The sequence below is a fragment of the Megascapheus bottae genome, chromosome 32 (assembly GCF_031878675.1).
Source record: "Megascapheus bottae isolate mThoBot1 chromosome 32, mThoBot2.hap1, whole genome shotgun sequence".
Taxonomy (NCBI): Eukaryota; Metazoa; Chordata; class Mammalia; order Rodentia; family Geomyidae; genus Megascapheus; species Megascapheus bottae.
In genome coordinates this window covers 2,100,162-2,116,537 of record NC_143540.1, presented here as the reverse complement: position 1 = coordinate 2,116,537, position 16,376 = coordinate 2,100,162, and the positions used below count along the sequence as shown (strand labels likewise).

General features: G+C 52.1%; 1 protein-coding gene across 6 annotated transcripts in view; it reads left to right on the top strand.

Moving 5' to 3' along the window:
* The window catches only part of U2surp (U2 snRNP associated SURP domain containing), a 37,805-nt gene extending 26,690 nt beyond the window's left edge, over window positions 1–11,115 (top strand). For 4 of the 6 annotated variants that reach the window (XM_090323348.1, XM_090323347.1, XM_090323350.1 and 1 more), the window contains 5 exons: window positions 911–1,070; window positions 1,828–1,938; window positions 2,425–2,543; window positions 3,550–3,726; window positions 4,784–5,352. In XM_090323348.1, coding sequence (XP_090179474.1) covers window positions 911–1,070; window positions 1,828–1,938; window positions 2,425–2,543; window positions 3,550–3,726; window positions 4,784–4,922 — 706 coding nt within the window. In that variant the 3' untranslated portion in view covers window positions 4,923–5,352. Of the gene's footprint in view, window positions 1–910; window positions 1,071–1,827; window positions 1,939–2,424; window positions 2,544–3,549; window positions 3,727–3,864; window positions 4,713–4,783; window positions 5,353–10,542 lie in introns of those variants that run through there. The other 2 variants (XM_090323349.1, XM_090323351.1) reach the window with 2 other exon arrangements.
* Window positions 11,116–16,376: the final 5,261 nt, after the last annotated feature.

Below are 16,376 nucleotides of genomic sequence, written 5' to 3'. Positions count from 1 at the left end.
GTCAATAGAAGTATGACTTACAGGTGTGAGTTTTCTTAGGAGCTTAAGATAAATCATGTTTAAATAAATGTGATGGAGGCACAAAGCAAGGGGAAATTGCAATGGTCCGTCGCTGGAAAGTTTCTTAGACCTCACTGCTGCGCTCTAGTGGCTGAATCCCAAACCACCTTTTAATGTAGGCTGTTATATGTTCCTTTATTGAACATTTTTGTGACTTTTCTTTAAAAAGAAGAACAACACTTGTAATACTTTTGAGGACAAATCCTCCCGAGACACCTCGTTTGTGGTGATTTAGGTGTTTTGTTGTTGTTGATGATGTTAAAGAAGGGCAGTAGAAGCTATGTTAAATAAAGTCTGAACCTAGAATTGGTAGCTGGAACCCAAGGCCGCACTAATGAGAGCAAACAGCTCAGGCCTGGAGAACTTAAACATGTGTGCATACTGACAGTGACCAAAGTGGAGTAGCGCGTTCTTACTTCAGGACTGGAACTAGTCTTGTTCCAAGACTGGCGGCTGCCCGCCTGCCAGGCTGTGGCTTTGAACATGACACTTGTACATTCTTGTGGGCTTGCCCAGGGCTGTTACCCAGGGCTTTGCTCTCTTCATAACTGACTTAGAACCATTACCACTGTCAGAATCATCTGTAATTTGAGTACCGAGCTTTATTGGTTATGTTGTCACTCAGCCTTTTCTGTGGAGGAGAAATGCCTTTTACAAATCTGTCTATAAAAATTGTCTGTAAAATAGTCATTTGTTAAATATTTTGCAACAAAAAATTTCAGTGTACTTCGCCTCATGTTTTGCTAATGTTGTATATCCTTGAAGAAAGTGGGAAAAAAATCCAGACTGTATTAAAGTAGACCTTTCGTTGTTGTTGTTTTGGCCTACAACGTACTCTTTATTTCCAAAGTCAGGAAGAAGAAAGTGAGGACGAAGAAGACACTCAGAGTTCCAAGTCTGAAGACCATCACCTGTACTCCAACCCCATCAAGGAGGAGGTGGCGGAGTCCAAGTTCTCCAAGTACTCGGAGATGAGTGAGGAGAAGCGAGCCAAGCTTCGTGAGATCGAGGTGGGCCGCCAGAGCTGAAGACGGCAGCGTCCTTCCCTTCCCGCTGGGGCCCTGGGCTCTGCTGCTCCCCTCCTGTGCCTTCCCTTCCCCCTTCTCCTCTCTCCTTTCCCCCCGTCTGTAGTGTCTGGCATTGTACCCACCCTCTTGGATGTGGGGCCCCGGAGATGCACTGAAGAAACAAATTCCGATGCATAGAATTAGAGTTCACCTCTGGAGTAGACTGCAGCCCGTGGCTAGGAAGCTGGAACATGTTTTCCCTTAGGTCGGAGTGATCACGCTTTATTCATCATGAAGTGGCGGGGGACGTGTGGATCAGTCCTAGTGTAGGGGCTCTTCCCTCCCCTTCTCCATCTGGGCCTGGTCGCTGGCCCTGAGCTCTTCAGCTCAAGGCTAGCGCTCTACCACATCGAGCCTCAGCACCACTTCTGGTTTTCTGGTAGTTGGTTGGACATAAGAGTCTGATGGGCTTTCGTGCCTTCCCTGGCTGGCTTTGAACTGCAATCCTCAGATCTCAGCTGGCTGAGTAGCTAGGATTCTAGGTGTGAGAGCTGCTGGCCCCTGCTTAGTATTTGGTTTTTTACTTAGTGATGAAAACCTTGAACACATTTTAATCTTGAGCATAAGATGGACTCATTTCTCCAGTGCCAGTCGGTAGTTGATTTCAGCAGCTTGGTGTACACGTCCACATATTTGCATGAGGCTGTGGGTGCAGTGGTAAGTGGTGGGAAACACTACTTTAAACATGTCTCATTCACAGCTTAAAGTCATGAAGTTTCAGGATGAACTGGAATCGGGGAAAAGACCTAAGAAGCCAGGCCAAAGTTTCCAAGAGCAAGTGGAGCACTACAGGGACAAGCTTCTCCAGCGGGTGAGGCGCTCTGTCCCATGCCACCCAGGGCCCCGAGGAGGACAGTGCACAGCCATGTTTCTGTTCGTATAGTTCCACCGCACTGCAGAGATAACGCACAGTGCTCCCCACGACCCTGGTTCCTCCCCTGTAGTGGATACCTTCTTGTATTGCCACGGGGCGCAGCTGGTGTCAACACTCAGTAGGCTTGATGCGACAAAAGAGAGAATGCCACACTCTCAGGGCCTCGTGGAAGGGTCCCTTGTGGAGGTTGCAGGCCTTCATGGTACTATGTGCCCACACTCAGCAGATCCTCAGTTGCCAACTGAGGGCTGCTGCTCAGTCTAAGTGGAAGAAGAGATGGTTTGTATTCCTGGAACAGTAGAAAGATGCCTTTTTGAAAACAGAATCAAAAATCAAAGTGTGCTTACATAAATGGGATTAGCCTAGATTGATTTAAAAAAAAAATAACTATGTATTTTCTTCTTTAAAAACAAAACCAAACAGGAGAAAGAGAAAGAATTAGAAAGAGAACGGGAAAGAGACAAGAAAGATAAAGAAAAGTTGGACTCGAGATCCAAAGACAAGAAGGAAAAGGACGAGTGCACCCCGACGAGGAAAGAGAGGCACGTAACCTTTCTCATGTTTCCTGCGTGCTGGTTTCGGGGTTGGAGTGGTTTTCATCATGGCTGCCAACAATGTGCAAGTGTTTCTGTGGTCCATTTCTTTGGGCTGAGAAAATGGGGCCCTGGGCCACCTTTTGTTTTAACTAAGTAGGCCATCGCCGCCTTACGTGGCTCGCGTGGCGTCCTCAGCCGTAGTTGATGCAGGAATCCAGTTACCGCATCGGGTGTCAGTAAGGAGCCCACATACTTGTCATGTCCCCGTGCTCCCCTCCTCCCCGTGGCTGGCGCTCCTCCCGCGGTCTCTGATGCAGTCAGAGACATTTGCCTCCGTTTAACAGAGTTAAAGTCTTCCAAATCAAAACGAAAAGTGGCCATGGGTAAAAAGCTCTTCCTCAGGACAACCATTGTATCGTCGGCTCAGGTAGAAGCCTGTCACTTTCACTCGCCTCGGTTCCTAGACACACCCTTCAGCCACATTCCCCAGTTCTTCCTTCCCCGGCTACCGCCAGCCATTTACTTGGCCAGTAAAATTCTTCTAACCATAGTCATTCAGTCTTCTTAAAAGCACCCCATCCGAGCTGGGGACGGTGGCACACACCTGTCACCCCAGCTGCTCAGGAGGCTGAGCTCTGAGGGCTGTGGTTCAAAGTCATGAGATTCTTCTCAGTGAACGACCAGAAAACTGCAGGTGGCTCAAAGTGGAAGAGCACTAGCCTTGGGCAGAAAGAGCCAGAACCTGAGTTTAAGGCACCCCCCCCCCAACAACAACAACAAGTACTGGATCCAGAAATAACGTGCCTCAGCTGTCGGTCCAGAAACTGTCTTGATTATTCCTAGAACCTCTCTAGCTCATTTGATAGGAGCTCGGCTCCCAGCCTGTCTGTCTAGAGGCTTGTTTAGCCTGCTGTGGTTGTCAGTTAGTGCAGATGCAGCCAGAGCACACTGGTAGCTAGCTAGCTAACTTAGGAAGATGGCTACTTTGCTCACGGCGGCCTTCGTTCCGCAGGAAAAGGCGGCACAGTAACTCCCCCAGCCCTTCCCGCAGCAGCAGTGCTCGGCGAGTGAAGTCCCCGTCCCCCAAGTCGGAGCGGTCGGAGCGCTCAGAAAGATGTCACAAAGAAAGCTCACGGTCCAGGCCATCTCACAAAGACTCTCCCAGAGACGTTAGCAAAAAAGCCAAAAGGTAAATGCAAGTCATTTTCAAAAACCACACTTCAAACACTAGCTTCTTTGTCATTCCATCAGAGTTTGAAAACCATCTGGTTCTGAAACCGTCTCTTAAGGAATTTCAGAAAACCAGGGAGGTGTACTTTTATTTTAGGTTATTTCTCTCCACCCCTATCCCAGTCTCATGACTGAAGTGTAAGAAGACTCCTACCAAGTTCAAGACCAGCCAAGAATTTTACACATGTGCACTGTTGGGGGTGGTGGTGAGGGGATGCCTGCTTTGCTTTCATCTCACTGTTTGTTCCTGTAGAATATGAAGGAAAAGTTATTTTCCCCCCAAAGGAATATTGTTAGCATGTTTGTAAGTAGAGATTTGTGGAAATAAATACCAGAAATACCATTGCCACCATTTCTTCAGTAATTTAGTGTTTTATACATTTTATTTAAAACTTTGGGTTCCAGGAAAGTGGCTCAGAAATGCTTTATTTATTACACAGAAGAATTTTCTTGAGCGCTACAACCGCTTTATGTGCTAATAATAATAACCCTTTTGAGTGACCACTTTCTCCTTCGATACATGGCACTTGCATACATGTATGTATGTGTGTGTTCATGTGACAGCTCTTTGTTTGGAAATCTTCAGTGATGCCTGTGGATGCTCTTGTAGTAGCAACTGCTTTTTCAATATTAACTTTTCTTCAAGGGATTCATTATCTACCGTGTATTTTTTAAAGATTTTGTGAGCAACCTGAGGTGCCATGTGGAACTTCTATCTCATAGATGAGCGTTCACCTTTGGACTTTTTAAGATGCAGGTTCTGGTAGAGCGGGGGGCTCCAGGGTCTGTCCTTGCAGACGCACAGGAGCTCTGCCGCCGCCAGCACGTGGGAGCAGCGTGGGGCGCGCTCTCGTGCGCCTGCCTAGTTAGCAGAATATACACTGAGAAGCTGAGGCGCGTTTAGGGCAGCCACTTGTACTGTGCCCCTTACAGACCACTGTAGACAATTTAAGGATAAGCCGTTTTGGTGCTCTGGTACCTTGATGGATTGGTTTCTTGTCTGTTTGTTTCCTCAGATCACCGTCTGGCTCAAGGACACCTAAAAGGTCTAGGCGTTCCCGGTCTAGATCCCCTAAAAAATCAGGGAAGAAGTCCAGATCCCAGTCCCGCTCTCCACACAGGTCTCACAAAAAGTCCAAGAAAAACAAACACTGACACACGTTTCTAAGATGCTGCCACTCATTGGAAATGCAATTTTGTTTTGTGCCTGGATGGTCTGGTTTTTTTTTTAAAAAAAAAAAAAAACAAAACAAAAAACAAAACCAAAAAAACAACAAAAAAAATCAAATGAAAGCATTCCTGGGTTTTTTGTTTGTTTGTTTGTGAATGCATGTGTAAAACTCGCGCGTAACCACATCTGTAGACCTGTCGTTGTTTTATATTGTACAAACTACTTTAGTTGTGGCTGTTTCTCAAGATGAAATTTTCATTGTGCTAATGAATTTCATCAGAAATGTGTATAGCAGATCTGCTGGCGGTAGAATTCTGTTCTAGGATGTGACTTAGCAAAAACAATAACAGATGTCGCCCCCTTTTGTAGCTTTGACCATTTGAATTAGATTTCAAATAAAATCTGAACAGAAAAGTATAATGTTGTTTTTTTGCCCAGTTGGTGATCTCAAGTCCCTTAAAGTCCTCCTAAATGAATTTGGCACTGCTGTTGTTTGTGACACATAACGAATGTACTTTTCAAGCTCCAGTGTTGAAGTGGCTGCAGTTTGATGTTGGCTGAGATGACTCTGGAAGACACATTTCTGTAGTAAGTTGTCCTGGAGAGTCCTCAACCCCAGGCCAGAAGACCAAGGGGCTGTGACATGCCATCGGTTCCTGTGCCTGCTAAAACGGTTTTTTTTTTTTTTTTTTTTTTTGTACTTCCCTTAGCCCATGCTCTGAGCAACTACATGTTCGTAGGGGAAATCTAAACCTTTGTTGATTTTTATCTGCTTATCATGAAGGAAGTTTATTTATTAGAGAAATTTTGTAACTGGACCTGGCCATTGAATTCTTTTGTATAATAGTTGCCTTTTTATAATCTGTAGTCTTGCTTTTTCAAACATGGGTACCTGAATATTTGTCCAAGTTTGTGTTTAAAACACCATCATTTTTCTTTTGGAAGGATTTGGGTGTAGTGTGGCACTAAGGAAAACGTCAAAATCCGGTGGTTTTCAAGAGTGCTTTGTAAATTCCAGGTGGAGAATGCCGATTTGAAGTCGTCTGCATAGCTGAAGTCTGTTGAGAGTGAGGGCGTGGTAGAGCTGAGGAAGGCTGTGTAGTGTGGACTGACCCTGAGTAACTGACACAATAAAGGGTTACCTGGGCTCGAACTGATACCACTTGTCAATCTCTGGGTCAGTGACTCACTCGAACACCTCCCCTCTCATAGGGGAAGTAGGGGGTGATTCTCATAATCATGTCATCACGGCGGTGTAGACTTCCTTTCCAGTCCCAGGATACGAGCGTCTGGGCCTGTGGTTTGAGGAGTATCGGGTTAGCCAAGCAACGCTGGCCAGAGCTCACCCCACTATGTCACGTGATGGGAATCGTACCAGATCTTCCTCGCCATCCACTTTGGTAGGGAACGTTCATTCCTGTAGGTTGCTCAGGAGAATCATTTCAGTCTTTGAGAGACTAATCGTGACACTGAATTGCCGGTGACTTGGCATTCCCTGCTCACGGGTCTTCTTGCATGAGCTGAGAAATGACTGGGGCGGGCGGGCAGCCTTTCCAATGGAGTGGCTGCGGGCCTGCCCCGCCCCTTCTGTAAAGCAGTTCTTGGGGAAGCAGAAGGAAGGAGAAGGGAATGTTAGTTTGGCTTTCGGGGGCTTCATTTGTGATGTGTTTTCCTACTGTCGTGGAATCTCATCCTTTTCTTTTCTCTGGCTACAGGTACAGCTATCTGCCTATCTTGCCGTGGGAGCTGGCTGGCTTCCTTTGTTTAGGGGAACCCCTAACTTGCTTATTAGTATGTGCATCAGGTATCGGATTCCGTTTCCTTTAACTGAACGTACAGTAGAGCAGTTATTTTTCCATGTGCCTTATGAGAAGCTTCTAGAGCAGGCTTGTTCACTCGTCTTGTAGATTTAGCCAGGCAGGTGGGCTGAAGTGCTCACACGAACTCAGCAGTTTGAGACCAGGGTGGATAACATCTCAAATTTTTTTAAAAGGTCATATTTTGTCTATATTGTATGAAAGTTGGATAGGATCAGAAATTAGTAAATTATAAGCAGGCAGGTTTTGTTTTTTTTAATCACGTTTTTATATCTTATCTAAAGAACAGATACGTAGTCGGATTTCTACAGGTTGACTACAATCTTCCAGTTACAGGCAAGACCGGTGCCGCCTGGGAGTGGATGCCACAGCTGCACGCAGGGGACCCCCAGGCAGTGCTGACCACCCCTACAGAGGGCGTGGGTGACCACAGCCCCGCCAGGCCCCGCCAGGCCCCGCCGCCGCACCTCCTGCAGACGGAAGGAAACAAACGTCCCTCTGTGTGAAGAAAGGTGGTGCCGGTGTGTCTTCCTTGGCCATTGTATTTCCTGTACTGTAAATGGTGGTCACCAGAGCTGGGGATTGAGGACCACACTGAACGGCCTCCCCTCCCCCAGCCCTCAGGAGTGCTTGGACTTGTCGGCTAGTTTTGCCGTTTCCGTGAAAGTTTGCAGAAACAACTGCAGTGGGCTTACGTGCAGACGGTGAGCCCAGGTCACGAGTTTTTGTGGAGAATTTCCGCTCGTGGTTAAGTCTAAGCGAGTTAGAGTCCTGCACATGCTTGCCTTGATGGTGGCTTCAGGCCGGAGAAGTGGCATGGCCATGCAGACGTTAAGAGCAATAAAACGCTCTTTTGCCAGAATGACTCGAGACCATTCTAGCCGTTTAACTTCTTTTGCAAAGCTTCTTTTACAAATAAACAGCACGCCGTGACCTCGCTTCTCTTCTGGTACGTGCTTGGAAAGGGTGATGACAGAAGAGGAACGCGTGGCACAATTCAGTCTCCCAGTTCACACGCTCCTCTTGGAGTAGGCTGTTACCCTTGGCCTTTTCTTCTTCCTCTTGTCGGCCAAGCAGGGCTGGGCCGTGCCGTGACGGGCGGTGCCAGTGTGCAGAGGCTGACCAGCCCCTCGAGCTCCACGCGCCTCCACGCGCGTGGCTCGTGTCAGGTGGTCCTTCACTCACTTCCGGGAGGTGGGTGGGTTTGTGTTTCACCCTTCTCCAGCGGTGAGGCCTCATGATTCCCAAGGCAGAGAAAGACATTTTTTTTCCTCTTGGCAAATGAGAGCAATGTAGTTGGAATCGGCTCCGCCAGAGTAGCTGGACGGCTTTTCTCGGGTAAACTGACTCCAGACCCAGTTGCTCTGGCCTGCGTCCCGGAGTAGACAGTCACCTTCGTGGCATCGGGGACGAAGCCGCGACACTGCCCTCTGGTCCCTGGCTGCTTTACGGCAGTCGAGTAAGTGGTTTTCGTGGCGTCAGCCTGCTGGTAGGTCTCTGCAGCCGTGGTTGCTGCAGTGGCCCACGGCGGCCGTGCTTGTCTGGTGCTTGCACAGTGCAGCTTGCGGTAGCTACAGTGTGACTCGCTAGACCAAGCACATTCAGAAGACAGGGAGCCCCTGTCATGGTCTTTGCTGGGCAGGTCTGTCCATGTGAACATGAAATGGGAAGCTGTAGACACCATCCACCCATTTATTGAGTCTCCTATCTGTTGTGACCCTGGGATTCTGTTCAGGAATCTGTTGCCTGTGCCTATGAGCTCCAGAGTCTTTCCTACTCTATCATGTAGCAGTTTCATGGTTTCTGGTCTGACGTTGAGGTCTTTGATCTACTTTGAGTTAATGCTTGTGCATGGAGAAAGGCTAGGGTCGTTTTTTAGTTTTCTGCATGTGGCTGCCCAGTTTTGCCAGCACCAATAATTGAATAGACTGTGTTTGTTCCATTGTATATCTTTGGCTCCTTTGTCAAATACAAGTTGCTATCGGTATGTGGTTCTGTTTCTGGGTCTTCTATTCTGTTCCACTGATCTTCTGGTCTGTTTTTGTGCCAATACCAAGCAGTTTTTGTTATTATGGCTCTACAGTAGAGTTTGAAGTCTGGTATTGTAATACCACCAGCATTGCTCTTTTTGCCTAGAATTGTTTTGACTATTCTAGGTCTTTTCTTGTTCCATATGAACCTTTGCAGTATATCTTCTATTTCCGTAAAGAATGTCTTTGGGATTTTGATGGGGATTGCATTGAATCTGTATCTCAATTTTGGCAGTATAGCCATTTTCACTATGTTGGTTCTCCCTAGCCATGAGCATGGGATGTCTTTCCATTTCCTAGTGTCCTCTTTAATTAAAAGAAGTGGTTTTTGTTTGTGGTTTCTTTGCCAGTCCTGGGGTTTGATCTCAGAGCCATCCCCTATTCCCAAACCAAACAGTAAGCTGTGAGTGAGCAGAGCCTAGCAGGTAGCAGGTAGCAGGGAGAGAGGGAGAGAGGGGGAGAGGGGGAGGGGGGGGGAGAGAGAGAGAGAGAGAGAGAGAGAGAGAGAGAGAGAGAGAGAGGAGAATGCTTCATGGGAGGAGATGGAGCCACATATTTTGTGTGTGCTTGCAAGCTCTGGGGAAGAGCGGAGTGTACCACCAGAAGAGTGGGGGTTGGGGAAGGGACTGCAGCCCCAGTCCAATTCAGAACTGTCAGCCTGGTGATGTCTTCTGGGATCCCACAGTGGAAAATGCACCCTAGAGGAGCACGGGTTGTGTCCCCCGGTAGCTAAAGCCGGCTCACGATGCTGCTCGCTTCAGCTTGAGCCCAGGCCTGAGCCCTGTCCTTGGGCTTTTCTGTGTATGTGCATGCGAGGCGAGTGCTCCCCCTCAGTGTATTTCTTACCACATTCTGTAGCAGCTGTTGGCTGTGAGCATTTTATGAAGAGCATTAGAAAAAACTTTCCACCTGGGCTTGGGATCTGTCCTCTCCGGCACTGAGGTCTCTAACTGCAGTGACATTTGAGCTGCGGTGACCTTGAACCCTGACGTAGCGGTCAAGGCCGTGAGGCACATGCAGCTTGCACCTGAGGATGCTCGTTCTCAGCTTTTCATACATCCTCTCCTACTTCAACAGTCAGTGTTCTTCCCAGAAAAATGGTTTGCGTGTACTACAGGATCACGCGTAGGGTGTTACATTTGAAGCAGTGGGGGGTTTGAACTCAGGCTCTAGTCGCCCTTCCAGCTCAGCCCTGGCTCCATCCCCAGAGCTGGAGTGTTCAGTACGAACCACCGTGCTGTGGGCTGAGCCTGGGATGAGGTCTCCTTAGCTTTCTGCCTGTCTTGCCTTCAGCTACCGTCCTGATGTCTGCTTTTCTGGTTATGCTTGTGACAGAGAACAGGCGGGAGCCCCAGGCCTTGTTCTTGACTATGGTTATGAGAGAGAAGGAGAGGAAGACAGTGGGAAGTGCTGCTCTGCTCACGTGCGGGGCTCGTGGACACCTGTCCTGTGGGAAGCGTAAGTTCCCGGGGACGTGTGGCCTTTCCAGAAAAACCAACGCGTTCACACCTGCGGCATTGGGGACAGGGCACAGCCTCAGCCCTGGGAGCTGCTGGCACTCGCTTTGACAAGGTCACCTCAAGTTGGACAAAGTGACTGTCCTCGCGGGGGCCTCTCTGGCGTGTGTAAGCCGAGCAGGGCGGCAGCCTTGTCCCCAGGCCACACTGTCCTCCAGCTGGCGAGGCAGGAGGCCGGGGGCTCCGGTCCCAGTCTTTGTAACCATTGTCCATCTTTTTAAAGTGCTGTCTTATTTTTAGGAGACAGAAGACGCCTAGTAACAGACGGACATGTAAGTCTCTGGGCGACTCGGGCAGGTTTTCCACTCTCCATGCCGTGTTGTCAGGTTGGAGATCGGAGCATGTGTGAGAACGTGCGTGTGCACGAGACGCCACGTGCAGCCATTTCCCGACAAGTACCAAGCCCAGCAATATCGCGCCCTCGTGCAGACCGGGGACCCCAGGCGGGCAGCCTGTCTCCTGGCCTACAGACCCTGTGTGGTCTGTCCAGCTCGTGCAGGACAGGCAGGCGGCCTCAAGGTTGGATTCTTTCCCTTTCTGATGTTCAAAGCCCCTTGTCCTCTGCATCTGTGTCACCTCACGATTTCCTCTTCGGTCAGTGGCTTCCAGCTCGACGTGCATTCCCAGACAGACATTTATTTCTCCGAGGCCCTTTAGTGGAACTGTTAGGATTAAAAGGTTCCTCAGGTAATTGGTGTGCTTTGAGGCTTAAGAACTGCTAGATCAGAGATTCCTTCTAACTCCAAATGCTGGTTTTTTTCCTACCCACAAAAATGTTTATCTGAGGGGGGATTTAAAAAAGTCTGTATCTGAAATGACTTAAAAACATTTATGTGAAATAAAAATTTCAATGAGTGAAATTCTTCACCTTTTGATACTGTAGTTTAAGCAAGTATACCCTGCTCTTTTTTAATATTTCTATTTGCCTTGGCTCAGAAATCCCACTTGTAGAAATATGGCCTAAGGAAATAATGAAAAAATATAGGAAAAAATATGCACACATTAAAGCTTTAAAATCTTTAAAAAAAACAACAACAACAACACCTAGGCATAGTTCTGTATTCTAAAGTAGCAGAGTAACGTAGACTGCAAAGAATTCACTGGAAGTAATACTATGAGGCCATTTGGTGATAAGCCAGAAGCCGAATCGTGTGTGTGCATTCTATTAAAATGGCGCATATGAACAATTTCAAATGGAGTGTGTGAAAATGAGAGCCGTCACGGCCTGGAGACTGCTCCACACCTCACCTCCTAAAAAATAAAAACCGGCCCAATTCCAGAACTCAGGACTGCCTGAGGCAGGGGGGGCTGCCCCCCCCCCGGCTGCCGGAGCTGTCCTCGGTCACCTCTGGGGAGGAGAGATGCCAGCCAGGGGGATGTAAGTGCTTGGCTTGGACCTCCCTCCCTCCCTCCCTTCCTCTCGCCCTGCGGCGGGGCCGGGGCTACCGTGCCACCGCACCTTAGCATTCAGGACATCCACCTTGCCGCTGGGCTGGCGGCCCTGGGGTGCAGGAGCAGGGCAGGCCGAGGTGACCACCTCCGGGCAGTGATGGGGACCGACGAGACTACTTTGAGGGGTGAGGGCGGTGTGCAGCCTCACACCCCACGTCCACGCACGAAGCCAGCACTACAGCCACGATCTCCGAGTCAGAGATGGACAGACTCTCAGTAGGTTTCTTTCCACGGAGCCACGTCTGGGGAGGGTGGAGGACGAGGCTGGGTGGCTCTGGGGTGGGCAGGAGGGGAGGGGGACTGGAGGGAAGGAGCAGAGGCTGGGCTGTACTGGAAGTCAGCTGAGATCCCCCCCCCCCGTGCTGTCCCGCCTCCTCCTGGGCTCTGGCGATTCTGAATGTCCACCCCCATTGCACACCGCGCACACCGCAGGTCAGGAGCCCCTGGGGCCCTCGTGGCAGCCTGCCGGGCCCTGCCTCTGCCTCTGCTTCAGCCGCTGGTGCGGATAACCCACGGGACACCTGGCGTCTCCTGGCGGCGTCCTCCCTCTCCCTCCAGCCTTGAAGGCAGTGACCCTTGGGTTCCTCAGAGCAGTGGCCTGGCCCCCCTAGAACTGGTCAGGAATGCAGGACCAGAGATTCTGGTGTTCCCGGCCATCTGTTACAGCCACTCTGGGGTGACTGCCCTCCCCCCAACTTGGGTCCCCGGGATCCTGAGCCCTGTGGCCTTTCTCCAGGCAGAAGTGACCTGGAAGCCTGGCTGGGGCTCTTCTCTCCCGCCTGATTCCTTCCAAAAGAAAAGCCCTGGGCCGTCAGAGGCTCCACACCTGATAATCCCGTGGACTGGGCAGTGGTACCCTGGGGAGACGCCCCCACGGCGCTGGGTGCGCTCTGCCTCTGGAGAAGGTGGAAGCCGCCGGTCAGCTAACCGCCTCGTCTTTGTGGGGAGAGGGGCCTCGTGGGAGGCCCAGAGGAGAGGGTATTAGAATTGAAAAGGGCAACCCGAGCTGCTAATAGAGTTGTGTCTCGCGGAGGATAATATTGAAAAACGCTAACACGAATGATGGGAGGTCTGGAGGGGCTGGGCTCCATGCAGGGCCTGGAGCAGGGCCGGTGGGGGGGTCTGGAGGGAGTCGCAGGCCTGCCAGCCAGCCGGCCATCGTCCCCCCCATTCTCTGGTGGGGCGGGCACCTCTGAAGCGAGGTGCGTCTGGTGGTGTTGGGAGCAGGGGCAGGTTGAGCCCCTAGAGCCCGCTTTTCCTCCTAATCCGGGGGTGGACGTTTTCTTGGTGACCTCTTCCTTTCCGGGGTCTCCCAGGGCCTCTTGGTGGGAGGGCAGGCGACACTGACTCACATGATTGTGTAATGAGGGCTCAAGGTGTGGCTGATAGCTCACACGTGGGAATAGCAGTGCTCTCCAGGCTGGCCTCCAACCTGAGGCCCCCTCCCCCCATCTCCCCAGCGGCTGGACTCTAGGCTTACAGCTCTGCTTAACCATGGTTTGGTTTTTTTTGCCAGTCCTGGACTTGAACTCGGGGCCTGAGCACTGTCCTCGGGCTTTCTTAAGGCCAGAGCTCTACCACTTGAGCCTCAGCACCACTTCTGGCTTGTTCTACGTATGTGGTACCGAGGAATCGAACCTGGGTCTTCGTGCATGCTAGGCAAGCACTCTGGGCCAAACTCCCGGCCCGTGTATTTTCATGGCTAAGCTCTCTACTTGCTGACTACTTTCCTCAGCACTTAGTTTCCTTTTATCTATTTATTTTTGGTTGGTTGTGGAGCTTGAACACAGGGCCAGGAGCCAGGGTGGAGATTGTATGTGTGTGTGGGGGGGGTGTCGGGGACTCATCCTGACAGGGTCTCCCGGAAACCCCTACCGGGAGGGCCTCCAGGCCACAGCGCAGCCTGGCTCCGCCCTGAGAGGCTTCCGGAGGTGTTTTCAATTGTGCGATCAAGTAACTCACACCTCCAGGTGGCCCAGAGCCTGGGCCAAGGCAAGCTAAGGCCTGGCTCAGCCGCACACGCACACACGCGACCTTCCACGTCCCCTCTTACGTTCATCTGATACACAATGAAAACACTTGCTGTTAAAACAGCCTCAGAGCCCTCACGCGAATGGACTACAGCTGGGGATGCTGGAGGCTGGCTGTGTCCGGCCCCTCCCTCCCTCCCCTAGAAGGGGCGTGGGGGGGTGTTAAAAAGTTGTGGCCATTTTGTAAAGAGAGCAAACCAGGCCTGGCTGGGCTCCGCACGTGCCAAGGCGTCTCGTGGGGCGAAGTCCTCTGCTTTTTGGATGGTTTGCTGGGGATTTTCTGACCTCGGAACGCGTGGAGGTGACGGGAAGAAGCCGTGCTGTCGGGGGTCACGGTCACGCCTTCCACGAAGGCCCCCTGCGGAGAGGCCCGCCCGGCGGGTGGATGGCGGAGGTGAGTACTGGCTCGCTGGAAACCTTCTCCCCTTGCCTGGGGCCACGGGGCCCTCGTGTTCAAAACAAAACGGAAAAGCGCTCTGCGGGTCTGGCACGCAGCTACGATTCAGTTCTGCGGAAAGATGGGCGTTTCAGGGGTCAACCCCCGAACCCCAGAACCAGCTGGCCCGACACATCTATCAGAAAGTTTGTCTTAGTCTTTCAAGGTGCCAACTTGGTGACAGCCAGGGGGATTGTGCCAGGGCCAGCTGGTGTGGGTAGAAATGTGTGTGTGGTGACGACTGCGTCCACAGTTCTGGAACCTTCCAGAACAGCTTGCTTGTTTCCTGAGCTGCTCTTGGCGTGTCTGCATGAACAGCTCTGTGGGTAGCGTCGGGAGCCGTGGGGTGCGTCTGGAAGGTTTCTAGCGTCCCGTGGCCGTGGCTGTCTGGGAGAGGTGATACAAGCTTATCGTGAGATTCCAGATAGGAAGGGACGAGGTACGGACCAGAGCGTGTGCTTGAACCCACAGCAGCTCTGGGAAAATAGGTGGAAAAATCAGATGTGGCTGTTGGGGGCGTAAATGTGAGGCCTGCGTCCCTGGCTCTGCGTGGAGGGGCCGGGCTGCCGCTGGGCTGGCCGGCAGCTTCCTCGCATGCCTGGTGGAGCCGTGGTGTCTGGGAACACAGCTGAGGGAGTCGAATACCCGCAGACGTGCCTGCATGTGACATTGCTAAGTAGCCTGAAAAGCAAAGTGCAAGCTCAGCCTCTTCCACGCCCAGCCCCGCAGCCCTGGCTTTTACCGCTTCCCGTGGGGTCTCATGAGCGTGCCCAGGCACCCCAGCAGGCCGGGGTGGGTGGAGATGGGGTGGTCAGGCCTGGGGCCCGTTCAGTGATTCCCTGGAGAGTTTGTTGAAGGCGCTCAACTGTGAGATGCAGGGACAACTGGTGAATGGAGAATTATCTCAGCGGAACCACAGCCGTGTGGCACAGGCCGAAGGAAAGACAACATCTCCTGGCCTTTGAGAAGCGTCACATTTCCAGGGCAATGATTTGGGGGGTGGTTACCAAGCAGGCGTGGGGTCTGAGGGTTAGTGTGTTTGCTCTACCACGTTGAGCCACAGCTCCGCCTCCAGCTTTTCCCTGGTGACCTGGGGATGGGTTCCAAGGACTACCGGTCCTTGCTGCACAGGTCTAATGCACTGTCGCCCAAGCCTTGGGGACAGAGTGAATGGCTCAGTGGACCGGGAGGGAGTGTCCCACACCCAACTTGAGAAGGCCTGCGGATCATGTGAGAAAGCTGGACAGAGGCAGGTGGAAAGGAGGCTGGCAAAGATGCTGGCGAGGTGGAGGTCCTGGCGTGGAGGCCGGCGGAGAGGCTGGAGGTCCTGGTGTGGAGGCTGGTGAGGTAGAGGTCCTGGCATGGAGGCTGGAGGGGTGGAGGTCCTGGCATGGAGGCTGGCGGAGAGGCTGGTGGGGCGGAGGTCCTGGTGTGGAGGCTGGTGATGTAGAGGTCCTGGCGTGGAGGCTGGAGGTCCTGGTGTGGAGGCTGGCGTGGCAGAGGTCCTGGCGTGGCAGAGGTCCTGGGGTTGAGGTCCTGGCGTGGAGGTCCTGGGGTTGAGGCCTTGGCGTGGAGGTCCTGGGGTTGAGGCCTTGGCGTGGAGGTCCTGGGGTTGAGGCCTTGGCGTGGAGGTCCTGGGGTTGAGGCCTTGGCGTGGAGGTCCTGGGGTTGAGGCCTTGGCGTGGAGGTCCTGGGGTTGAGGCCTTGGCGTGGAGGTCCTGGGGTTGAGGCCTTGGCGTGGAGGTCCTGGGGTTGAGGCCTTGGCGTGGAGGTCCTGGGGTTGAGGCCTTGGCGTGGAGGTCCTGGGGTTGAGGCCTTGGCGTGGAGGTCCTGGGGTTGAGGCCTTGGCGTGGAGGTCCTGGGGTTGAGGCCTTGGCGTGGAGGTCCTGGGGTTGAGGCCTTGGCGTGGAGGTCCTGGGGTTGAGGCCTTGGCGTGGAGGTCCTGGGGTTGAGGTCTTGGCGTGGAGGTCCTGGGGTTGAGGCCTTGGCGTGGAGGTCCTGGGGTTGAGGCCTTGGCGTGGAGGTCCTGGGGTTGAGGTCTTGGCGTGGAGGTCCTGGGGTTGAGGCCTTGGCGTGGAGGTGCTGGCATCGAGCTTGGCTTCCTTGCTAGTGGGGCTGACATCGGTGGACCAGGGGCAGCATCCGGACGGCTCCAC